At 49.0% G+C, this 25,485-nt stretch overlaps 7 protein-coding genes across 7 annotated transcripts; 3 read left to right on the top strand and 4 right to left on the bottom strand.

The window, feature by feature from the left end:
* Positions 1-1,045: 1,045 nt before the first annotated feature.
* On the top strand, positions 1,046-2,262 carry Aud_010466 (D-galactonate dehydratase; the record flags this gene model as incomplete). The annotated part of the gene is made up of 2 exons (XM_043295306.1): positions 1,046-1,221; positions 1,287-2,262. The coding sequence occupies 2 exons, from the start codon at positions 1,046-1,048 to the stop codon at positions 2,260-2,262; spliced, it is 1,152 nt and encodes a 383-aa protein (XP_043151241.1).
* A 296-nt stretch (positions 2,263-2,558) lies between these two features.
* Positions 2,559-3,977, bottom strand: Aud_010465 (uridine-cytidine N-ribohydrolase; the record flags this gene model as incomplete). Its single annotated transcript, XM_043295305.1, has 5 exons — positions 2,559-3,104; positions 3,167-3,483; positions 3,579-3,783; positions 3,859-3,866; positions 3,926-3,977. The coding sequence occupies 5 exons, from the start codon at positions 3,975-3,977 to the stop codon at positions 2,559-2,561; spliced, it is 1,128 nt and encodes a 375-aa protein (XP_043151240.1).
* Positions 3,978-4,399: 422 nt separating this feature from the next.
* Aud_010464 (uncharacterized protein) lies at positions 4,400-8,170 on the top strand (the record flags this gene model as incomplete). Its single annotated transcript, XM_043295304.1, has 3 exons — positions 4,400-4,922; positions 4,993-5,800; positions 7,480-8,170. 3 exons carry the CDS (start codon positions 4,400-4,402, stop codon positions 8,168-8,170), a joined length of 2,022 nt encoding a protein of 673 aa, XP_043151239.1.
* A 1,208-nt stretch (positions 8,171-9,378) lies between these two features.
* Positions 9,379-11,144, bottom strand: Aud_010463 (uncharacterized protein; the record flags this gene model as incomplete). The annotated part of the gene is made up of 3 exons (XM_043295303.1): positions 9,379-10,546; positions 10,636-10,657; positions 10,721-11,144. The coding sequence occupies 3 exons, from the start codon at positions 11,142-11,144 to the stop codon at positions 9,379-9,381; spliced, it is 1,614 nt and encodes a 537-aa protein (XP_043151238.1).
* Positions 11,145-18,597: 7,453 nt separating this feature from the next.
* Positions 18,598-20,212, bottom strand: Aud_010462 (GTP-binding protein RBG1; the record flags this gene model as incomplete). Its single annotated transcript, XM_043295302.1, has 9 exons — positions 18,598-18,780; positions 18,840-19,196; positions 19,254-19,591; positions 19,647-19,717; positions 19,771-19,807; positions 19,862-19,936; positions 20,002-20,044; positions 20,107-20,127; positions 20,192-20,212. 9 exons carry the CDS (start codon positions 20,210-20,212, stop codon positions 18,598-18,600), a joined length of 1,146 nt encoding a protein of 381 aa, XP_043151237.1.
* A 592-nt stretch (positions 20,213-20,804) lies between these two features.
* Positions 20,805-21,798, top strand: Aud_010461 (putative cysteine dioxygenase Cdo1; the record flags this gene model as incomplete). Its single annotated transcript, XM_043295301.1, has 5 exons — positions 20,805-21,095; positions 21,216-21,287; positions 21,350-21,487; positions 21,551-21,608; positions 21,683-21,798. 5 exons carry the CDS (start codon positions 20,805-20,807, stop codon positions 21,796-21,798), a joined length of 675 nt encoding a protein of 224 aa, XP_043151236.1.
* Positions 21,799-22,324: 526 nt separating this feature from the next.
* Aud_010460 (glycogenin) lies at positions 22,325-24,917 on the bottom strand (the record flags this gene model as incomplete). The annotated part of the gene is made up of 7 exons (XM_043295300.1): positions 22,325-22,408; positions 22,476-23,133; positions 23,186-23,871; positions 23,939-24,526; positions 24,627-24,733; positions 24,792-24,819; positions 24,885-24,917. The coding sequence occupies 7 exons, from the start codon at positions 24,915-24,917 to the stop codon at positions 22,325-22,327; spliced, it is 2,184 nt and encodes a 727-aa protein (XP_043151235.1).
* Between the last annotated feature and the right edge of the window lie 568 nt (positions 24,918-25,485).

Genomic DNA, 25,485 nt, shown 5'->3' with positions numbered 1-25,485 from the left:
TGGGACTGATGTGAAGGCGATCAGGAAATCTCCGTATTTTGCCTCATTTTCCCTTTTCGGATTTCCCCTCAGCCGACGGTTTCCATCATGACTCCAAGTAGCGATCAGCAGTCGGGTACTCTTGGAGGTGAAGAATTCAGATGATCCAAATTGGAATGACGAAATATGTCAGGAATGGCTGATTGGATGATTGATGCCAGTAACCTGGTTGTTGACGCTGTTGCTGGTTTGTAGGTAACAAAGTAGTGGCCCATAGAAATTATCGATTCCAGAGATTATTCTACGACCATCCATCGATGATCGACTTTACTGATGGCTACTGGGTCTTCTTCGAGGCACAATTACAAAGCTCTAACACTTGAATCTCCTAGGCATGTCTAAATCGTGGCCTTTGTATGCGGTCCCCAGTGCTTGGTGACTGTCTGCAGAATTGCTAGTATGGGGATATAATCTGCTGGCATGAACTGAACCACAGTGTCCAGGACTACCAAGCAAATTAATATTATTGATAATCAGCCTCTCTGCACAACATATTTTCTTTCCTTGGAGACATGGGTCTGTAAAGGATGATATACTTGCGTCAAGTGGCCTTATTCATCGGAAAGTGAAAGGGATGCCATGCGAGATGGGTAATTTTTCCGACGGTTACTCGTGCATCCAGGCCCCTTCGCTGCATGGATTTCGGTTCCTTACAACAGGTTTGCCCCCAAATCCTTCCATCTTGATTTCATAATGGGTTGGCTTCTGAAACAGCTGCCAAGGGCTCCTATATAATCATCCCACGGTCGGCAATCGGTATCCAAGTGCGGAGGAACTCCGACATGCTTGATCCCCCACCCCCACGTCCAGAGGGGAATGGGGGGTAATGGTCGTATGAAGCTCTATTACATTATTGAATTTTCTCGCTACAGATGATCGGACATTTGTATCTACTTCTGTCCGTTTTGATTTTGTCTTCCAGCAAGGCCGCATCTTCGTCTGATCATCGAGACGAGAAGCTCCTTATCCCAATCTCTCCCCGCAATTCCCTGCCGAAGTCGACACCATGGTCAAGATTAAGAGCATTGAATATTTCCGTGTCCTTCCCAGATGGCTGTTTGTCAAGATTGTTGACGAAGAGGGCCAATATGGCTGGGGTGAGAGTACGCTTGAAGGCCATACCGAAGCCGTGGAAGGGACGCTTAATGCATTGTGCAAAAGATTTCAGGGCTACGAAGCAGAGTACGTGCACAAATTACTGTCCGTCACAGCCCCATCTACTGACCGGTTGCCTTTGCTGGCTGCAGTGATATCGAACACATCTGGCAAATGGCCTGGCGACTCGGATTCTACCGCGGAGGGCCGGTCTTCATGTCCGCCATCTCCGGCATTGACATTGCGCTCTGGGATCTCAAGGGCCGCCGGCTAGGCGTCCCTGTCCATCAGCTCCTTGGAGGCAAAGTCAGGAACAAGCTCTCCGTCTACGCCTGGATCGGCGGAGACCGTCCAGGCGATGTCGAAGCCGCGGGCAAAGCACGGCTAGCGCAGGGGTTCAAAGCGATCAAGATGAACGCTACAGAAGACATCAACTGGCTGGATTCGCCCAGTGTGCTCGACTCATGCGTCGAGCGCCTCAAGGCTGTCAAGGCGCTCGGCCTCGACGCCGCCCTCGACTTCCACGGCCGACTGCACAAGCCCATGGCGAAACAGCTCGCCAAGGCCCTCGAACCTCACCGGCCGCTGTTCCTGGAGGAACCTCTCCTCTCCGAGCATCCGGAGGGCATCAAGCAGCTCGCGAATCAGGTCTCGTGCCCCATCGCGCTAGGCGAGCGGCTCTACAACCGTTGGGACGTGAAGCGGTTCCTCGAGGACGCGAGCGTCGACATTCTTCAGCCGGATATCAGCCATTGTGGTGGGATCTCGGAGCTGCGGCGCATTGCCTCCATGGCGGAGACGTATGATGTTGCCATTGCGCCTCATTGTCCGCTAGGTCCGATTGCTTTGGCAGCGTGTATGCAGGTTGATCTCGCTACGCCCAACTTTGTGATCCAGGAGATGAGTCTGGGGATCCACTACAACACGGAGGCTGGCGAGTATGACATCACAAGCTACGTGAAGGATCCTAGTGTCTTCGAGGTGAAAGATGGTTATGTTGATGCCCTGACGGCTCCGGGGCTGGGCATTGAGGTCGACGAGGAGATTGTTCGGCAAGTCGCTCTGAAGTCGGAACCCTGGCTGTGCAAGGAGTTCTTCGGTCCCGATGGCGGTATTCGTGAATGGTGATCGGAGTGCATGCATGGATGCACGTATTGGTTGAAGATGGATGCGGTTCATTCGCCTTATTTTGAATAGCGGTACGTCGAATTATAGACTAATGGAAATGACAAATACATGATGTGAGCCGATGCAAGCGAGAATATTGTAGCCTTCTTGTCATCAGCACGGGAGAACTTCGCACGGCAAATCCCCGTACTCAAATAAAAATCCTCTATCACCATTAGTCTAATACTTGCCAGGGGGTCTATATACCTTTCTCATGTTCTAAAGACAAAGGTTAGTATTGCGCAACTCGTACATCATCATGACTTTCGCGCAGCGTTGCATTCATCGGCGCGCTCAAGGCAATCCAAGATCAAACCCCAAAAGGCCTCCAGGTCTACTCCTCTGGGGATAGCTACTCCGTGTCCGCCCATTGGAGTAGCTAGTGTACGGCCTAGCTGACCAGTCTCCAACACGTTCATGGAATGGATGCCATCGGTGACCACGTCGACAGCAAACCGCTCACCATTCTTGTCATTGAACTTCAAGGCCTTGTCGGGATGCTTTTTCGCAAAGGTCGGGTTAAGGTTTGAGATAGCGACGGCCACCGCGAGCGGATCGTGAAGCGGAGGGCCGGACGACAAGCCGAAGACGGTGTCGTAGGTCTGAGCAAAGAAGACAAGCAGGGCGTGCATCATTCTCCTGAGGACCGAGGGCGTTTGGGTCGGATCAATGGATCCATGGAGAATGCGGTTTTGCACACTGCGAGAAGCAAGAACTTGGTGAGTCAAATCCAACCCGATCATTGTTGTCTTCGGTGCCAGGGTAGGATTGCTGAAAATAGACTTGGAGGCCTCAGGATCACACTGTTGACCGAACACGATGTTATAAATTACCCGGAAATCACACACGATACGGATATACTCACGTAAATATTGAACTCTGCCCAGGGTGTCGTATTGCCAATTCTTTCATGTTCCCCCGATAGTCGGCTCAAGGGAGCATCTGTGAAGCCTCCTCCAATAGCACCGCCCATGATGCTAAGACCCTGAATATGAGCCGCTACTTCGGGAAATGTTGCGAAGAGCAAGCCAACGTTGGTCAAGGCGCCGGTTGCGATAACCCAAGCCGTTCCCTTTGGCTGTGCCATGAGAGCATCACGCATTGCGACAATAGGGTTTGTGTCTATCACAGGAAGCCTAGTTGCTTTCGGCAACAAATCAGTTCCATCGAGTCCGGAGTCGCCTGTATTACATTACGACGTCAACCCTTAGTATCCCGTTGCAGCAATCGTATTACTACTGGCGCAAGTACAGAAGGGGAGGGGTCGTGGACCGTACCATGAATGTCTGGAGCGTGAACTGCAGGCCGGCAAAAAGGCTTCCTGCTGCCGGCATAGACAGGAACATCTGGACGACCGATAGCTTCGAGGACTCTTAGAGCGTTAGTCGTCGTATTCTCGAGAGAGGAGTTGCCGTGGACTGTTGTAATTCCTAAGAGATACAAGGACGGGTGATGCGCAGCGAGCAGAATCGCGAATGCATCCTGCCACATTTCATCATTAGCCAGAATTGCTCATGCAACCTATAGGAATGTCGCGTTTCAGCGTTCAGCACTTACATCGTGTCCTGGGGTCAACTGGTCAGCAACGATGTGGCCATGGCAAGTATAGATGAAGATTACGGACCAGGATCACAATCCAACCATAAGGGAATTGGACTATCAAGGGAGGGTGCCATTCTTGAAATTCGCAAGGACAATGCAGAATGGTCAGGAGACTTTGCTTGTCTCAAAAATCCACGTAGTTTTTGTTGACTGCGAAATGCGAATGCCTTGATGCTATGCCTTGATAAGGTGCGGGGAACCGCAGATAAAGGGGGCTTTGTTGTCTTATCGGGAGCCCAATCACCCGCCAATCTCATAGCCCTGAACCCTACTTCCATATTGGGGAAGCAGAATGTGGAGCTGCGCGTCATTGTGATTGGAGCTGAGAAGCCTCTACACTTCTACCTGCATGGCTGTTCATCGTCGGATTGTCAACATCACTGGTGGTGACAGTCTCGATCTGAGGCTGAAAGTACCTTTTTAATTCTACCCTGCTATACCTCTCCATAAGATCTTGAATGTGATTTCGCCCTTCTCATGTTATTACTGGAATGAAATGACCAGCGAATCTGTTCAGCCGGGTCTTACTCCGCTTTCACATCTCAAGGCCGTGCCTACTACTTCTAGCTCCAAGCCAGTCGCGTTCAAAGACTCGTCCGTTTTGCAGGCACCTCCTCAACTTCGACGCCGAACTCGATCATCAAAGAATGTCAGTCGCGATGAGCCAGTTAGCGCGACCAGTGACAAGGCAACTGTTGCATTGATAAGACGCGTTCTTTGTCCGCAGGCGGGCAATCAAAGCGGAGGTGCTTCAACCCCACAACCATTGGAAGAACTGTTACCTCCTTTGACGAGTTCAAATGAAGTTGATCTTCAACTGTATGCTTTGATCGCCGTAATCATCAAGGAATTCGTCTTCTCATGGTATTCGAAAATCACATCGGATCAGAACCTTGTCAAGGAAGTCATTCAAGTGATCGCGCACTGTACTCGTGCTCTTGAGCAGAGGTTGCGTGAAACTGACATTGCACAGTTGATCTTGGATGAGATTCCTGGTCTGATAGAGGCGCATATAATCTGTGAGAAATTTATTATCTCCCTATGGCAGCTGGCCGGTCATCTATACTCACGCGCGAAATTACTTTCTAGCGTACAGGCTGGCCCGCGATGAAAGCACACTATCCGGACTCTCTCCCTCTGTTCGCGAGACGTACCATGCCTTACATCCACATCCGAGTCTTTCACCAATTCCGAATCCCTCTGATATGCAGACTATTGCGAAGCAACGCGAGAGCGAGGCAATATACCGGCAATTGCTGGTCCATGGGATGTTGGCTGTCCTCCTCCCGACGGAGGATTTGGAAAATGTACCTCTACGGACCATTATCGGTGACATACTAGCAGATTTAATACTTGGGAACGCAGTCAGCGGAAAGATGTGTCAAGGATGGTTCTTGTGGGAGACTACCACCAAGCTCCTGTCGACTGCAGAACGACGTGATGAACGTGAGGAAGACACGGCAGACAATCACCAGCAAGATCGCCTACACAAGTTCGGCCTGCTCGATATCAATGAAGCTTCCAAGCTCGACCACTCGTCTTCTCAGATTCACTCTTTTGGACCAGCATGGCTCTGGAATATCCTGCAATATCTGTATCTAACCTATATTGCTCTTCAATTCATCGTGATGGGACTCTTTCGCGTGATGACAAATGCCAAAGCGCATGTTTCGTCAGCTGCTACAACGCCAGGAAATTTCGAGAGTGAGAAATTGGCTCCCATGAGCGGCATATCGACGAAGCGCCCTATTCTCAATTATCGGATCTATAGTATGGTTTCGCAAATGCTGGATATTCCTCGGAGAATGCCATGGCTGGCAGGATTTCTCTCGCTTTTCCAATATTTGTCTTTGGCGGGACCGGGCAAGTTTGGCGAGGCCGGCAGTGTCGTTGACAGGTGAGTAACGCAATCTCGTTAGCTTTTACATACCTCCCACTCTTCCCCATGTGCCGTTCATCATCCAGCAGCTATGAGGGCGAGATATTCAGTCACGAGCCGTTCCATTACGATTTTTGGGCTCTAGCAGAGTGGGTGTGGACTATAGACTGTGGAGAAGCTGTGCCATTCGATCTTCGAACCATGATCTACGTTGGCGTCTCCTTCATCGGCAGAGCGTTTCAAGACTTGAGGGCCCCAGCGGGATGAAGGATACAGTGGAGTAATGGAGTTGCATTGCTCGCATATTGCATCGGTCACTTGATCCGCTACTGGTGGATGCGCCAGCTCCTCTACCGCATGGGCCCTGCGATAGACGACCTCCATGCCTGGCCGTATTGTCATTACGAACGGTGACCAGCGCGTATGGGTTTCTTACGACACCCGTATTGTCATTACCGACCGACTGATCTCCTATGAATCAGCCTATGGTTGTAATCGCTTTTCAATGTCCTCCAATCATACAAATGAGGAGGAGAATCAAGTTTCCGACCTTGAAAAGAATGCCATCATCAGGCATGGCGTTTTTGCTTTTCTGGGCTTACATGGCGGTCGTCATCTTGGGACCTGGTGATCCCCCTTCTCCCCGATTGGTGGCTGGCTCGGAGAGGCCGAAGGTGTGTCAAATTCGGATTCCCCTGTCAATCTCTCATCTATCCACTACGCACTGTCATGGCTGTCGTAGTTGAGAGATGGCCTGGGCCGGCCCTTTCCGTGCCGCTCAATTTCGAGTCGTTCCATGCAAATCCGATGCCAGGTTAAAGGAGTCGTGACTACACGGTCGGAGAAGAGAAGAGAAAGAAAACCAAAGCGGAAGAAAGGATACAAGAAAGGAGAATCCTACTTGTTGATTTGAATCGCAGGTTGCCATGGTGTCGCCGGAACAACCCCAATTTTCGAATTAAACCAACATCCCTGCAGCAATTGGGTGCTCCTCAAGCCTTGCGTTCTCCAACTGACGCCAAGAGGCACGATACTCACCATGATTTGTGACGATCTTTGACAGTGTTGACTAAAATGCCATGCAACGTTTGGACTTTTGCATGGATAGGGCGAGACCAACCCCCTTTTCTTTTTCATCTCAGGGCCAATCAGTGCAATCCTCTCCAGCAGTATTTCAAATCTCATTAATCCCGGCCGAGGTCACTGTGGCATTGGGTCGGTTGGGTTTAAACGTGCCTGTAAAATCCGCTCTGGGAACGCCTGCCTTGCCGTCTTCTCTCTGAATGATACGCATCAACAGATGCCAATCTGGTCTCCCTCCATCCCATCAGATTCTCGTCATCTTCAGCATTGAGACCGGCCCCGATAACCGGCCCAAGCTCCTCTGCTACCATTTGCGGGCCCTAGTCAAGGCGATCTTATTAGCTCTCCACTCATGCAACCTTACAAATGGTCACTTTCGACTTGATTGACGTCCACTTACTCTGCCTTTTCGAGGTGCTCTGTCCGAAGGAAATACCCGGATGAATACGACCGCCTCTCCACAGTCTGGGTTTACCGCTGCTTTCTTGAGGCCCTCTGCGCTCTTTTCGCCTAAACAATCCGATCCCTGATCCCTCATGTTTCTTTTCTCATTTGCATGTCTGATGAGTGCTAACCCCTGACCGAATTTTTTTTTCGGGCTATTCTCCACCCAGGTTCCTCCACGAGACCATTCAGGACCATATTCTCACCCCCACCTTGTTGCCCAACTTACTTCGCGCATCCAGGGCAGCGCTATTCCCATCAAATGCCCGTCCAAGCCAAGCGACAGATGTAAATCGAATATCGGCTCCGGCTCCGCAGCCTCCGCAATTGTCCGTGCGGCCCCCTACACCTACACAGCAAGGCCCTATTGGTGATACAGCCACCCCTGGTAATGCTGACAGGACGCCGGCACCTCTTGCCTCAGCGCCAACGCCATCCTTAGCTCAGAACCAGGGGCCCTCTGCGCCAGAAATTGCTGCCATCAAGCGAGAATGCGCGAGACGCATTCTGTCCCTGGTGCCTCAGCCAGTCGCGCGGGTCTTCTTTGGTGTTCCAGGCAATACCTCTGGCCCGACCACTGTTAACGGCTCCACGGGAGATGACTCGCAGCAGCCACCCTCCCGAGCATCTTCGCCTGTACCCACTCCACCCAACGATACTGAAGTGTCCCTCATCTTGCAAGCAATTGAGCGTGATATTTTGGACCTTTTCGCTGACGAGTATTGCAACAAGCATCTGATCTATTCAATCATTGAAACAGTTCTCGTGAAGCTTGTCCCCGAGCTATCGGACCACAGTATCGCGGAGCTCATGGAAGACAGGGGTATTGCCTTTGCCACAGATCAAGGTCCAGAGGCATAGACCTTTCCAATTTTTTCTTCCCCATACTCGACGGCCTGACTGTGCCAACATATCAATACCGCTATTGTACTGTAAGGCTTTTCAGCAATTATACTGAGCATATTAATGATACCGCGACTCGAGGCTTAGCTTCTCTCGGCAGCCAGTCCATGTAGGGTAGTTCGGAAATGGCAGGACCTACGGAGTAGGATGAGCCAATGAGCCCATGTCCATATTAAAGATGATAAGGTACGGAACAATCACAGGCGCAATCGACCAATCCCAAATTCGATGATGCACAGGGGCCAGTAGTCAAGTCTGCAGACTCACACACAACCAGCATTGTGGCGTTGCCAGCGGGGAAAGCAGACGAGGCGTGGCAGGCAGGGCAGGACACCAAGTCCACTGCTCACAATAAATAAGGTAAGGTACCGTACTTGTCATTTGACAGGGACAACTTAGGGGTATCAGAGCCCAATGGAACTGAAAGAACTGAAATCAATGAGGATAGGTGGATAAAGTGACGTGGAAACAGCAGACATGTTAAGAGAAACAACGATCCATGACCTGTGGATGACCTTATAAAGTTCCGTTCCTTGTTGCCCAAGAACCTATTAGCCCTGTCCTGTACCAACCGAAACCCATGAATCTGATAAAGCATGATGATTTGAAGTAAGAAGAGGAAGGAATGATGGGAATCGAATGCAAGCCCGCGTGAGCGATCCAGTTTAACTGTGGATAATAATGGTAGGAAATGAGAAGTCACAATGATGCAAGGCGAAAGTGATAACCGAGAAATGATTAAATCCAGATTTTACCAGCTCCAGCTCTGTAGGTAGCCGTCCTGTTCACCATATCCATGCTGTCCGTCGACAAATAGAGCACTCGCTGCGCTCTCCGCATATATTGTTGTAGAAGCCGAGGTTGCCCTCTCGTATAAGTGTATCGTCCGTTAGCTTTTCTCAAAGCTCAACTGCTGTCGAGCGCCTTAATGAAACAGGTCATTTGAATATGACACGGGTAGTGCGAAAATTCAAATACAAAACAGCCGCCCAGGAAAATAAAACAAGGGGATATAATGAGGATGGGGGAAGATCGGTCATGACGGGAAAAGGTAAAAACTCAAGAATGGGAAAATAAGATAGTGACAGTTGAAGTTGACTGCGAAATTTCGCGTGTTGCATGTTGCGAACTGGGAGCTCCAGTCGGAGTCCATTTCGAAAACCGGCTTAAACCAGGTTGTGAATGCTTCGTTTCTTGGTCAGTTGAGGAACATCTTCAAGTTCATCAATACGAGCCAGACCACCCGGGAGAGCAGTCTGCTGGGCCCTGGCGAGCTCGAGTCTCTCCATCAATTTCCCAATGGTTACGAACTCCTGTGCGCCGAGTCCCGTTGGCTGGTGCTCGAAATAGGACACCACAAGCTCAAGAGCTCTTCGTGCCTCATCCTGCGTTGGAGATCCAGGGGAGCTAATTGGTGACACAGTCGTCGATTTGGAAAAAGAGGGCGGGTATACGGACTTTGCCTTGATCTCAGGGTTGCTGCGATTGCGCTTGATGGTATTGGATGATGTATCGAGACCTGGGCCCTTCTTCGAGGTGTGCTCGTCCTCGAGAGGCGACTCAAGGGTCGAGATAGACAATGACTGCTGCAAAGCCGCTTTAGAAAGTGAATGATCTGAGGATTCTACTGTGGACATCAAGGCCGGGTCGGCGGTCCCTGTTGGCAGCGTCTGGCTTCGCGGCCTGTTCGATTGGCCGTCCGCGAGACATCCGCGCGACTGACTGACAGGTGTGAATGGACTTTCCGATACCAATGTGGACGTGGGACTAGTCAAGCTGGCAGAAAGCGAGCAAGTCGTATCGAGCGAGGTAGTGCTTTTCGCGTGTTTGTGCTGATACTCCTCAGCAAGCTCATCTAGGCTCTTTGCAAGCTCCTTGCGCATGTGCTCTGGGCTCATGATAGGAGACAACGGTGACGGCGACGCAAACCCGGTGGGCGATGTGGGAGAAAGCACAGTAGGGGACTGCACGGCAGAAGCTAGAGCAGAATCAATAGTCAAACGTGTGGGGCTCTCTGAATCGCTTTTCGCAAATGAGCTCTTCCGAGACTTCGCGCCCATCAGGTTGTTCTTCAGCTTGAATTTCTCCAGCCAGCTTTGGGTGAGGACCTTTTCTTTGCCGTCCGGACTGCCACAAGTGCTAGCAAAAAACAGAGCCTTTTCTCTGATCATTTCATCGCTCAGCGGATAACCCTGCTTTTGATAGTTTCTCACCCAATTCGACAGAGCTTTTTCAATGTCGGGAACTCGTCCCTTGGCTCGCTTAATTGGTGACCGACTTCCTTCGTCAGGATTAAGATACTTCTCCTTCTGACGAAGCACCTTGGAAACAGTACTTTAGGACGTAAAAGTAAGCGTTAGAATAGACGTCACCCACATGCCGTACAACAACAGAGTTGAAATGAAAAGACTGGTATACTGTACCTCCTCTCTACTCCAAACAAGGCTGTTTATTGTTTCGTCAGTCCCGCTCGGTCATTGTTGCGCAACAAAGAAGCAGCAAGCTTACCTCCAATGTCAGTTTGTTTAGCCGTCTTGTGTTCTTCATGATAGAGACACATTCGCCGACGATCCTCATCCGTCAGAGTCCTCCGAGGCGTGGAGCCACTGGTGGACGATTTGCGAGGCGGTTGAACCGGCGTGACTGGCGTTGCGGATGCCGGGATGGGAATTGGCGCCAGGCCTTGCTCCGGGAATTGCGGTTGAGTCGTGAGCATGCTGGGCCATGTATTTGAGGGCATCGTCAAGGGTAATGATGCATATGGAGGAGGTATCGAAACACCGTACGGGGTGTCCAGCGGCATTACCCCATACCCAAACCCTGAGTAATCCATTGGGGGCGAGTTCTGAGAGGGCGGCTGGAAAGCCCCCATATCCATCCAGGGTGACTGTGCAAATTCATTCTCTTGTGTATGGGAGCTCTCCGTATCCATGGTCAGGAAGAGCTAGCGAGGGTGCGAGAATCTGGAGGAGAAGTGGAGGGTACAGGGCTATGGGGAGGAGATTCGGCAGTACAGTCAGAAGAGATACCAACCAGGAACAGGCCGGGCTGGCCGCTAAAGTAGTCTGAAGAGAACAGTGTAGGAGGGGAAATCGGTCAATCGTCCACAGAGAAAAAGCAAAGACGGGACAATCCACAGCCAAAAGGATAAACGATGATGCATGCTCAATCCGAAGGCATTCAGAGAGGACGATATGTGAATTACGAAAGTTGAAGAACAGAGGTATGTAGTAGCGGCATAAGGTTAGATAGGTAGTAGGTCCCTTTCTGGTTGATAGGTAGTGAATGCTAGCAGCAACAAGCAAATCCCGCGAGGGTTAATTCTTTCAAGTACCTGTATATCCCCGCAAAGCCATCCGAAGCTATTCAGGTAAAAAAAAAAAAAAAAAAGAAAAAAAAAACAATTAAAAAAAAAGTTGATGACAATATGTATAGATGGGGATATGTCTACCTACAAGAAAAAAAAAAAAAGGACATTCAGGCTTTTCTTCTAGTACTCCTTTGTCCTGAGTTGAAGAAGGCAAGCTAGATCAATGGAGGGGTGGTGCGCAGCTGCCGCAGCATGCGGGAGAGGGAGGCATGGACGCGGAATTAAAAATTGGAGGGGAAAATACCAGAGGAAAAAAAAAAAAAAAAAAATCCGAATAAAAGGAAAATAAGATGGATAAAATAATGGAAAATAAAAAATAAAAAATATAAATAATAAATAATTATGGAAAAGAGAAACTGGCTCGAAGCACAGGCACAGGGTTGATCAAGAAAAACAGCGATGGTAATAATACCAAATAGGAAGCCCAGCTACTTACCTAGGTATGTTCTGAACCTCACTCTCTGCTTGCGAACAGAATAATGCTTGCGGCCCATGGCCAAGTACATAGTTAGGAAGGTCAACCTACCGCTGTTGACACTGCTGTGCCTGTCTAATTCTATGACCTGCCTTTACCTATCAGGTTTGACAGGCCTAGATGGATAGGTTTGGTACCTACCTCCTAGTCCTAGGTAAGGTGAGGCAGAGTCGGATCGACTACCTACTGAGCGCTCCTACGTAGAGTGAGCTATATCATCTGCTCCTGCTTGATTTGGTGCACGACCGACAAGACCCAGTCCAGGAGCAGACTCAAATGATTCGACGGACTGTTGACGCATCGCCGAGGACGGAGAAAACAAAGATAGCGAACAGAAAGAAAGATGCGACGACTTGGTCGTTGATTGGACCATTGGCAGGAGGCTAACAAGGAGATAAATTATCAAAATGATCTCGCTGAAGGGCAAATGATGGGGGAATCAGCTCTTGATTGGTAAGTGCTGAGATTGCGGGACAGGGATCTTGCTTGGGTCTGAATACAGCTAGGTAGGGTAGGTAAAGATAAGCTGGTACGGTCTCGTATGACGCTGTTTTATGAAGTAAAGATACTGTATCTACCTAGTATCGATGACACTGAGGACATGTCCGGGTTTTCCCTCATTTCTAAACGAAGTTAGGCATAGTCGAGATTCTGGGAACATGTGTGATACCTAAAAAGGTTCATATGAGCCTATGAATCTGATGGAAACCTACAGTTTCATGTCCTCCTTGTCTGCAGGGAACTCAGCATGGGTGTCGTTACACCGAAGCCGAAGAGCATGGATTGACAACAGCTGACCAGCCGAAGTATTTGCCTGGTTGGCTTAGGCTATGGAGTACTACTAGTTACTACTAAGTCGTTTGGTTAAGTGTACCAGGCATCACCAGAAAGGGGTTTGGTACCCGATCCAGAGTGGAGCGAAAGTTACCTTAAGCCAGTAGAGAACCATGCCACCATTGGTTTCCTGGGAGTACTCCGGACAAGAACGACAGAAATAGTGAAAGTAAGAGAGAGGCGTTGCTTTCTGTTATGTGTTCATATGTCCTCATCATCTCATTCGACAAGCTCACCGGCTTCATCGAGGCCATATGATGGCGTTACTCCACGGTGTTATCTAGCGGATGATCATCTGTTCGAGTTGAGAAAGATCGTCGTCGAACGAGAGTCAAGACACTGGTTCTGGACTAGGTACCAAGTAGGTTCAAATGACTCGATAGCGATTGCCTCGAGATGCAAGCCACGAACAAGTTGACAGACGGGGAGCGGATCGATAAACCGCTGAACCTAATATCCGCATGACATACCTAAAACAAGTAAGAAGAGGTGAGTCTGATAGAGCGAGGACCCTAGACAAATCATCATAAAGGTCTGGCTCAACGGTTTTGCTTCACAGTCTCGTAAATTATGAACTGACCGGACCAATTAGCAAGATAAGGCCATTGGGGTTGTCAAGCTGTGAGTCTCCCTCATTCTTCATCTTGCGACAGTCACTCGAGCGACTTTTGAGATTATGAGATGTCTTATATGGTCAATGATGGAGATGAGAAGATGGCGCCCGATTAACATATAGTATGTGTCAAATAAAGTCCTTGAAGGGCAGATCGTGATCGCCTGCATTGACGGCCAGGGATGACAAATCTTCATTCTGAGATTCTCATCAAATAAAGCACGATCCCACGATTTGACACCTCGAGTGATGATTAGTCAAAGCATATTTTGCCAAAAGCCTGTCATCCGTGTTGGACGGGAGACGCCTCATCAGAGGAGGGAGGGAAACGAAAAAAGAAAGTTGTAGTGCGCAATTTAGAGCCACAGATAAGTCAAGGAATAGCGAAAAAGAGGGAAACCTACAGTACAAGATGCATGGTACTTTGTCACGAGGCGACACTTGAAGAGATACTGCGGTCGAATCAAAGGCTGTATATCGATTTCAATTTATTTCTCTATGCAAGACAAAACTAGGTAATAAATTGCGCTTCGTCCAATCACAAACATGCATAACCAGCGTGAATTGAGAGACATCAAAAGGGTTGATTCCTGATTAGGTTTAGAGTAATTAGCAGTCCTGCTGATGAGTTGCGGATTTTTACTACTCTTCTCGGCCAAAACTACTAGAGTGACAGAGGAGACTTTAGAGTCGCCAACTCGCGGTAAGGGAGTAGGAGCTAAGACCCCAAGGCTCATGATCCATGGTCCACAAGGCCCGCAGCGGACCAGCGGTCCACTCCGGCCCGGCACCCTAGGCAATGCAAATCGTGACCAAACTCTGTCAAAAGAAGTTAATGAATAGGTAATCGCCAAACCTAAAAGGGGAAAAAGGAAGGAGGCAATTATTCTGCTTACACATTAATAGGTGTGTTTTTAAACACGTCTTTTCTATGAAGAGAACTGAAATGAGTACAATTTTCTTTGGGTGCTAAGCTACTAAAATCACCTGCATGATTAGACTACCTAGATCCGGTAAATCGCAAGGAAAGTTCTACCGCCTCTACACAGCCCTATCGAGGCTTCAATGATCAACCTAGTACATAAACACGAGTAGCTCTTTGGCTTCCTACTGTAGGCAGAGGGGTGAAAAAGCCAAACTGACATTTTGTATTGCCAAACAACTACATATGGAGTACAGTACTTGATAAAAGCCATGTTGTTAGGCAAAATCTATGCTCTGGTCTCGCCAATGGGCCCCACCTATCGGAATGACCACGAGGGATCGGAGTAGCTGACTCAGAGGGAATCTTGAGAGTTGTTGACATAGAGGTGTCCATGTCACTTTCTCTTTGCGTGTAAAATGACACGTCTTAGTGTCCCTCTTACAAGACAGCGGAGAGTTGCAAGTTCGACCTCCTATCCTTCCATGGTCAAGTCGTTCTTCAGCCCATTTGGTATTTCAAGCCAAGAAAAAGATTGGAACGAGACGAATTAAAAGCAGCAGTGATTTTCGACCCAGATCGATTCATGATTTAATTTGGCCAAAGAACGACGCCTTGTCGCTGCTATATTGGCCAAAAAATTGGAATCCACCAAATAAGAAATCGCTACTTGTCCCTTGTAGCTAGCCAAGAGGAAACTCGAAATCGAAGCTATCGATGAATTGCAGGCCGAGGTGGAGCAGATGAGCGCCAGCTAGTTGTGTGCACTGTGCACCTTTATAATCTGGACTAGATAGATTGATAACCTCTACGCCACACCTGACTTGCTCTAGGGATCCAAAAAAAATTATGGAGCAGTAGGATGCATTGAATCGTGCAATCTCTCTTTGCCGAGTCAGAAGGAAGATACTGTCTCTATTGGCGACCCCGATAGAGACCATAGTTGGTCCTCGGCCGGTTTTGTGCAGGTGGAATGGAAAGAGAGAACAAGTACTAATGTAGTTTGTCTAGATTCTCTCCAATTGTAAGATTTACTGGGTTAATCTCGGGGTTTCTTTTCAAACTTTAGTCCACCTATCTTCATAGTTAGGTATACATCATTAGACTTTAGACTGAGGACAGGCTCTCAGACAACAAACCTGAGACATGGTGTCATCATGTTAGGCTTAACTACCACCTACCCTCAGGTATTTGATTACTGAGCAAGCCAAATCATCAGCACCTGCCAGGTACGCATATCACTGCATCCAACTGCATCTGTCAGTATTCAATGTCAGCACAAATTATGTGTGGTCATTCATTTAATGTAGGTACCATCCAATCGACTGCTTACCTAGCATGTAAACATGAAGATGAAATTACAGTACTTCCAGGTTGGGTCCAGATTAGGTCTTGCTGACAATTGGTACAGTTACATACATACAATTCTTCGATTACCATACTGACTACTTTGTAAGGTACTCCCCGCCGTATTTATAAGTAATCTGCATAATTGCACCACACGACGATAATAATCCAAAGACAGACTGCCAACGGGAAAAGTCCGAGACTCGCTCATCTTCGCGAGCGTGAGCTTAAGACAATGGTGACATCAGCAAGAAATCCGCTTGAACCTAAAAAAGAGATCGGAGCCTACATTGTCCTAGGCTACCCCCTGTTGGTTAGCACTAAAGGGTGTGCGATGGTGGAGATACCCCAATTCCAATGGTAGTTGTTCAATTGAGAAAAGAGCTCATAACATTCACTCGATCTTTTCATACCTTTCAAGACTTTCGGAGTCGCGGGTCGCTGAATGTCTGGAAGTCTCAATAATACTATCGTCCTCTCTTCCAGACTTGAGGAAAGGAAATTTCAACCTCAACGTAACACAGCCGTCGTGTGGCTGCATTGAAGGTTTCCGCTATGCCGACCCCAAAAAGGAGACAGTACTCCGTATTATGGACAAGATTGTAAGACGAGATCCGAGAAAGGGTTTGTAAAAGCGACCAGATATGTGGCCAGGTACTGTTGTGAACAGAGAGGAGGAAGTGCAGACCTCCACACTGATGAAAACCTGCATCTGTTGGTGCGATCGCAGTCACCTGATGGAAAGGGTTTGCTGCGTTGCATTGACTCGCGCTTTCGCTCTTACCTTCTCCATCGTTACGGAGACGGAGTATGGAGTAGTACTCCGTAGATACGCCATAAGATGACCCCCCTCCAGGCCGACGGCGAGACATTGACCTGGCCGGATCGAGCTGTGTAACGAAAGCTTTGCTTCCATCCCAGAATGTGTCAACAACAATAGCTATTATTTGATCAATGTCTTATATTCTGCTCTGACTGAACTCCATCGATCTGGTTCCATGTCTCATCTACCGCGCATCTTACATTTAATCCTCATAGCGAACTCCGGATGCACAATTGACAATTCGATTAGCTCTTTTCTGCCAGCCCCACAGTAAAGATCCCGCGCATAACCCTCAGGAAGCTACTCCCTGTCACAAAGTTCATCCGCAACTGCAGCTAAAAGCCTAGAAAGCATGGGTAAGGCTTCTGTTCTGCGCAGACCGCTTCTTATTCCTACTGTTATCTCAGGAATACTGCACATACAAATCTTGGAAGCCGTCTCGGGTGGTACGATACTGGACATATGATCGAAGCCCATTAAGCGCTCCTGTGGGTAGCTTCATCGCAATGAGGCGACATTCCCCCACATCCGGACGCTTCATCATCTAGACCACTCATCAGATCCACCAATGAAAATATTGCTCTGGTCTACATTTCCTGTCATTCCGTGACTAGGATCCCCCCGTAAGCCTTCAGGAGTCAGGACACAAGTAATCGGTGCCTGACATACATGGCGTCATTTGAAGGCCTAATTGCCTGACTGCCTGAGGGTCGAGATTGAGGTTGAGGTTTGAGGCCTAAGGCGCAAGTAGGGCACGAATGTAGGGCATGGACTTCTCACATTGGGCAAGGTCCTGTCTTTGCTGCACATATGCAACCTTGCCTGTAACCTTGTCCTTGGCCGGGTTCATCGCGGCGCTTTTCGCAGAAAACGAAGAGGCACTTTGTAACTTACCAGAGACAACAAAATCTAACGGACTCTATCTCCGTCAGAGGTTATGCTTTCACTTCGTCATGCTTGATAAGTGGTCGAATCAATACTGCCTTTTTTTCCTGGGCATGTACGTCCCCTTGCTAACGTTGCTAACGCAGGCACCGCTTATACTCATGATACTCCAGCTGAGCACGGAGCCTACCTGGCTAACACTTGACAGTGTCAGCGTCGCAGCCAGACCTCCTCGCCGGGCGAGCGATCACTGACACAATATAAATTGGTGTTTTTTTGGCTAGCACAGCTCACGCAAGTTATATTTCGTACCACATAAGGTTGTGCAGCGCTCCGATAGGGCAGGTTTCGTCAAATCCAGACCGGTGCCCGGATCTTCGACTGTGGTGTGATAGAAATATATGAAAAGTCCATGAAAGCCTCGACCCTCGCAGTCCTTCGCACTGATATTGCAGTATTCGGCATGAGCCACAAGCGAGACCTATCTGGTCTTTCATGGCTGAGCCGTTGACGCCTCCGTGCGAAGATTGAGTTCAGATGAGGACGCAAGGAACAATGCGCAGGTGACTCGCCGTCGAGTCATTATCATTTTTCTTACTTTCAGGCTGGGACTGGACAGATCTTACAGCAAATGCACGAATGCTAACTTTGAAGGGAAGGAGAAAAAAATTCGGCAGGCTACTATATAGTAGGTATGGAGTACATGCTGCTGAATCAAAAATAAGATCCCGACTTTGAAACTTTTTGATTTCAGACGCCCATCATAACCTCTGTCGACCTCACTTTGAAAGCTAGAGGGTAGCAGTGCAACCATTCTAGCTCATGAATCAGTAGATCATATCCAACGAGTAAATTGTCCGAAATTAAGTCGCAGCCGGCAGCATGCTGCCCGTGCGCGGATCGTCTAGTCCAGCCCCGTCACACGCCCGTGGCGTCTCGCGGAGCTATGTCACACGAAGGGCGGCCCTTTTATCCTTTCGCAAATGATCTTAGCGCAGCACCACTGACACAGACCCTCGAAAGCTCTCGTGCGCGAACCGCCACAGCCGTTCCTAGTATGGGACGGACTCTCGGATATCATGTTCATCGAGATTACTTAGCGCTTGATAATCGTGACTATGTCGACTCGTCAGCTCTGACGGGCACGAAGCATAATGTAGAGCGCAGGGGTGGCATACCAATATCCTCATCCGCCAACTCATGCGAGAGACCGACTCGCTGCGGCTGGTGTTTGACGGAGCGGCCATAGACAATGGCAACCTTGAACTGTTCCCTGATCGACCGGTGAATGGCGTTACACTATACACAGGAATCAGTAATGGCTCCCAGTGTCTTGTAAAGGTCAGGTGGAATCATACGAAGTCCTCGACTGTGCACGCGTTTGATCTCAGGACAACAGGAGCTGTGTAATCAGGAGCCCTTCCCTTGGGCTTCGTGTAAACCCGTCTGAGATTGAGTTTCTCCCACATTTGTTCCAGAAGCTCATCGATATTCCAGCCATGCTCGGAACTGATTGGGACGGCGTTGGGAATTCGGTAAAGAAGATCCAGCTCCTCGATTGAAATGGAGTCGATCTTGTTCAGGGCGTAGATGACTGGGATATAACTTCGGCTCTTAGCCTCGAGGACGTCAATTAGATCATCAATGGTGGCATCACATCTGATGGAAATATCTGCAGAAGAAATCTTATATTCATTCATGACAGCTTTGATTTCCTGTTCGATAATGGTCAACTTTGAACCTGAAAAGAGCCACATATCAAAAGCACATACATCTTGGTCAATATGTGTTAGCGGGACGGTGCTAGTGATGGCAAGACCACCCTTGTCCTTCTTCTTGAAAACAATGTTGGGTGGCTGTTTGTTGATTCTGATACCGAACCCTTCCAATTCGTTCTCGATGATCTTTTTGTCGAGCAGCGGCTTGTTGACGTCAAGGACGATGAAAATGAGATGGCAAGTCTTGGCCACTGCGATGACCTGTCGACCACGACCTTTACCATCCTTGGCACCCTGAATGATACCAGGAAGATCGAGAATCTGAATCTTCGCACCGTTGTATAGCACCTGGCCGGGAACGGTCGTCAAGGTTGTGAACTCGTATGCCGCGGCTGCGAACCCGAACGTCAGTTTCTGTTCACCCGACGCAATCAATTCGAAACATACCTTCGGAATGTTGGCCAGTCAATTTGCTCATTAATGTACTCTTGCCGACGGAGGGGAAGCCGATGAAACCACTACTCCAAGTAAGCCTCTTGTCGTCCACAGAGATTGTTCAGTCGATACATACACACTGGCAACACCGGTACGAGCGACATCGAAACCGACTGAACCTCTTCGTTAGCCTCCCATAAAAAGACAATCGCGACCTCTCCACTTACCACCACCTCCACCGCCACCGCCGGATGGAGTCAACAGCTCTCGTTTTAGCTTTGCAAGCTTCGCTTTGAGTTGGCCTTCACAACCTGTCAGCTAACCACTTCATGACACATGAAAAAAGTCATGTATGTCCTGCGCATACCCAAATGAAATGCCGTCGCCTTGTTCTTTTGAGTCCGAGCCATCTGAATATTTGGTCAGTTTCGAAGCACTTGCGACCATCCAACTCGGCGATTGCTGTACGAACCTCGTCCTCAATTTGCTTGATCTGCAGACATAAAGGAATTAGCATGACCGACTTCATCAAGATGAGACATATGTGACAGCTATACCTTCTCCACGGTCGTCGACATTTTGACGGCTTGGTACGAGTACTACCCTCGTACTAGGCGCAATCTATATAAACGAAGAGGACTGAGTAAAAAAAGGGAAATGAAGAATCTAGTAAGGCTTCTCCTATGTCTCGCTCGCTGAAAAGCAGTCTATGCCCCGAGACAAATCGTATGCACGTCAATCGTGAAGGTGTTACTGCGGAGAGATCAATCTTTGAAATTGTGGCCGCCACTTCATTTGCTGCTCAACAAGGCGGTCTCACATGGCGGGGTTGCAGCCTCAGGCCAAATTCAGGCATCACAGTGGCAACTTCTCTTTCCGCGCATGGAACACTTGTGTATCAGACGAAAAACACCATGAGTGGTTGAAAATGGTCCTATGTCCCATTACTATGAGATGATACCTCTCTATGGATTGGCATTTCGTTGCAGTTTTCAAATAAATCTATAAATACCTATTGTTAGTATTATCCTAACCCCTTCATGCTGAATCTCTCTCTGCTCCGAACTCGCTACGATTATTATTTGATCCGACATTTATACTTGTCGCTGGCGACGAATCACAACCCAGCTTCTACGTCTTGTTTCCATATTGCAGGGGATCCTCATAACAATGCCATATCTCGATTCCACAACATCATTACCACCTTCGCAAAGCAGGTTCCCTGATAACGCATTCGAGAATCTCGTTCTAGACCTCAGCGAAGCGTTGGGTCCGAGCTCTGGCCTGGATTCCGACGATGTCAATCCCCTCGACGTCCAGCGCCTGATGGAGCAATATGTCTCCAACCCGGAGGAATGGCGCCCTTTTGCTCTGGGCGATAACAGCAGGGGTTATACAAGGAACCTTATTGATGAGGGAAACGGTAAAAGTAATTTGGTAGGTCAGACGTCGATCCATTCGGTACTATAAACTTCAGCGGCGCTGTGATGATATGCCGTACCTGCATGTGGCCGAGACCGAGCCCATATGTACCTCGCCATACTGAGCCACCCGTTGCATGCTAATAATGTACTCCGACAGTTGATATTGGTCTGGAGCCCTGGCAAAGGGAGCGCAATACATGATCATGCCAATGCACACTGTGTTATGAAGGTATCATTCGCTCCTCCCATATACCTTCCTCGGGGCAGAACCGCTGAATGACGACACCCTAGATCCTCAAAGGCTCTCTCCAGGAGACTCTATATACATGGCCTGATCAAGATAAGCTCCAAAACGGGCAGTCCTCCTCGCCGCAAATCATCAAGGAAACCACCTACACCGAAAACCAGGTAACCTACATGTCTGACAAGGTCTGTGATACCGGGCCTACTCCAGTAACTCATATCATAACTCGAAACTGACAATTTGCCAAGCTGGGCCTTCATAAGATATCAAACCCAGACCCTCATAATCCCGCCGTATCTTTACACCGTACGTATCTCGCATTGACCTCATGCCTGTGTCTTCTTCGCTGTACGTTACGGCTAACCATACTAACTCGACAGTTTATACCCCGCCAAATGCAGCAACGTATGGGTTCTGCGTGTTCGACGAAAAGACTGGGAAAGCAAGCCGCGTGAAGCAATCCCATTTCTACTCTGTCAGAGGAGAACGGTGCTAGTTCAGGTGTACGTCTCAACTGCATCGCTCTCTGTCTGCTGTTTTACTGGTGTTGAGCTAGTTGCTCAGCACGCACGAGATACCTTTGCACTTGTCTTTCTGCATGAGAAAGTGAGTCAAGTGTGCTACTCAGGATATCCGTATTAGCCTTACGTCTAGTTTTACTGGCTAATGAATTATGATGTGATTTGCATAAAGCAGAGATGACTTCTCGCTTTCCCATCTCGTATTCTGCTTAGAATTAAGTGCAGGATCCATAAGAGTTCATAATAAACAATCTCAGACGCAATTGAATCAGAATCTGGTTGAATATCTGCCAAACGACATTCGCTCTTCATGCATGGCTCAACTAAATCCCGGGAAAGTAAATGCACATGCTTGAGACATACTGTACAGTCATACAATGATATGCGAGACTCGGGACGTGGATGACCCTGAACCAAAAAGACGCCAGCGGCAGGTTCAAAGAGAACAGCGCACTAATATCATGATACAAAAGCAGAGGAAGGAGGAATGCTGGACAAATATCAGACAAGCCTAGGTAATAAATCGGCGTTCTCCAAGACTTCGGACTGTCGCCGGCAAAGCTCTTCGAGGCGTGCTAATGGATTCTGTAAACTTCCAGTATAAGTATGTCGCTCGAAGGAGGTGCAAAAACGCATCAACCGTGAGACCCACCCAGTCCTCCTGTTTTGATACGCCTTCCGCGATCGGCAACTGTTCATCGGTAGTTTCGTCTCCCGAGGCTTGACCAAAGGATCGCCTGATGGGCGCTGGCGTCACGGGAAGGCTGGGGCGTTCTACCTCCGTGGGGAAATCTGTGACTCGCATGCCCATGGGTCCATGATCGGTAGTTCGCCAGCTGGAGGCCTCGGTTCCCGGACTGGGACCACCGGATATCACTTGCACTTTGGCTTTTCTGCCATGTTGAATGGATTGGATGTACTTGTGTATCTCTGGCACTTCGTCCCATGCATTTGAACGGGAATAGGTCTCCCATGTAGCGGTAGATGGCTCTTCAGCTGTCCATGAGGTCCCTGACCCTACGGAGGACTTGTATTCTTCTCTGGTGGATGCCGATGCTGACTCCATAGAGACTGTACTCGGCTGGTCCTCCAGAAAAACGCGCGTGGGCCTGGGTGCACGAGTTTCCCAAGGGAATATTTGCTTAACTTTTTCTGGCTCCGGTTTTGTGTCGGGGACCTGGTACCACATGTTCTTCGGAGCCTCGGGATAAGATGCCGGCGGTTGAAAGAGTCGTTGATCTTCCGACATGGTATAAGTCCTTTCAGCCAATGCAAAACCTTCCGGCTTGCTGTTCAAAGGAGGCGGTTCCCTACAAAGACTGAGTGAGAAAGGTCCTTTCGGTGAATGAAGTTAGCACTTACCGAGCTGCATCCCATTCGGCCTTGGGCGCTTCAAAGGTTTCGACCTCGACTAGCGGGGCGGACAGTACCGTAGGTTTCTCTTGGTTTTCAACGACAACTGGCTCTAGATGTGCGTGATGGACCTCATTCACAGCCGAAGGTTCTGACGAAGGGGGTGGAGCGCTGCTAGCCTGGTGAGTAGGCTGTTCGCTCTGTATTGTAAACGCTGGTTGGCTGGAGTGCGGCAGCACATAGGCGGATACGTGTTCTTCCCCTCGAACATACTGTGGGACTGCACTTCTGACCGGTGCTGCTTCACTCTGAATCGGATGATGTTCCTCTGGTACCGCTTGCGCGTGGTCCACCTTCGACCCCTCCTGCCCATGAGGAGTACCGCTCTGGTCATAGAAGCCTTCCTCGTGAGGAGCCTGTTCGACCTGGGCGTGGCTATGACTACATACTGTATGTGGTTGTAGTGGTGACGATTCAGATTTGAATAAAGTTTCAGAATGCGTTCCTAACGCTTGCTCAGAAGAGCTGATCACGTGTTGATCATGCTGTATTTCTAAGACTTGCCCATAGGAACTAGCCTCCCCAGGGGGATGTGAAATCTGCAAGCGAGGCGGTTGCGGTACAGTCTCTTGCGGGTAGGTATTTATGTCACTCTCTACCGTGACAAACCTACTCGGCAGGGAGTGGAGGGGCACCTGAAACGTAGTGAGCAATAAAGGCAGCTGAGGGGAGTTCATAATACTAGAGAAGGTCACAACTCACCGTTACAACAGGGCGATAATGCCTATCGTAAATGGCCCACCACCTCCCCAGCAACTGATTATATGGTGACTCCACAGGCAACACTTGTCTAGGCAAGTTCCAGGGCTTCTGAGCTCCAATGAAGTGAATCAGGCTAATGGTGCTCTGGAAATGCTTATAGGCAGGGATGTACTGGTAATTGGCGCTGGGAGTACAGTTATACGTGAAGCTCAGCCTATGCCAATTGCGAAAATGCATGTTCAGCAGCCCTTGGTCCGCGCCGTCAAAGCTAATGCCCCTCTCAGCGAGCGCCTTAAGCGCATAGTAATCCTGCAAGTTGGGCCGAAGGACCATGACACCGCTATTGAAAATATCTGGCCAGCCAACATCAGGCGCGGCCGCGAAATCCTCCTCCAATGTCAAGAGTTCATCCGGAGCCCTTACAGCCACGACATCGCAGTCAATGTATACTATTTTTTTGAATTGCGTTTGTCGCCAGAGTTCGATCTTGGTGAACGTTGAGATCAGATCCGGACGATCCATCAGCCATAGATTCGCCGGAGTATGATTCGTTGCTGTTTGTACGGGTATGATCTCGTCGTACACCGACTAGAAGGCCTGGTCAGCGGCATGGCTATGATGAGATACCCTTGACTGTTCGACCACAGGCGCACGTTTGAAGTAATCAGGCAAACTAGTAGGGCCATACCTGGAGCTCCTTGATAGTGGCATACTGCAAGGTGTCAGGTGTGTAGAGAGCAACGAGCTTGGCCTTTGTGCCATTGTCCCGCAATGAATGGGCGAGAACCGTAGCACCTAGAGGGCAAGTTAGGTAAAGATCAATTTGACGGGCTTCAGCAGATCCATTGTTTACCAGGCAAATAATGATCGCTCAATAGGAGCTAAAATTGGGTTAACAGTGCTCTCGACGTCATAGAGTGCCCATGGAAAGCGATCCAATACCTACCGTGCAATAAACCGAGCTTCCTTCAGGTACCATCTCGACGGTACCTGAATCCCGCTCGAACTCCGTAGAGATCGAGAAGGAAGATCAGTGAAGGAGAAACAAGGTGAGCTGTCAAGCAAAGATTACAAAAAGATGAAATAGACAGAAATGCCAAAATAAAGGAGGCAAAGTGAAAGACGAAACGGTGAACAGGTAATAATGCTCAAGACGGGATCTCCTCTCGTCCCCTCTCGGTCAAGGGTAACGTCAAAGCAAACCAACCAGCCCCGCCCGCCAGCATAAGCAGCGACACGAGTAAGTGAATCAGAGCGACAGCTTCCACAAGAGCTGCATCGTGTCCAAAGAGGTTACAGACACGACATTTGAACGGTCATTCAGCACGTAAATAGAGAAGACTGGGCAGTTGAGAGAAACGGTGGTAGCGGAAGAAGAGGTAACTTGAAGTAATCTATCTGATCTCTGAGGTAGCTGCTCCAAGATTGCTGGGCGGGTAAGTGGCTAAAACATGGTCACAGATACTAAAGAGCCAAAAACAAGAACCATTCAATTAATGAACAATTTCTCCGGGACAGTGACGATTTGGATGATCCGGTGTCCAATG

This window comes from Aspergillus udagawae (assembly GCF_001078395.1).
Source record: "Aspergillus udagawae IFM 46973 DNA, scaffold_9, whole genome shotgun sequence".
Lineage (NCBI taxonomy): Eukaryota > Fungi > Ascomycota > Eurotiomycetes > Eurotiales > Aspergillaceae > Aspergillus > Aspergillus udagawae.
This window is presented reverse-complemented; position numbering and strand designations above follow the sequence as displayed.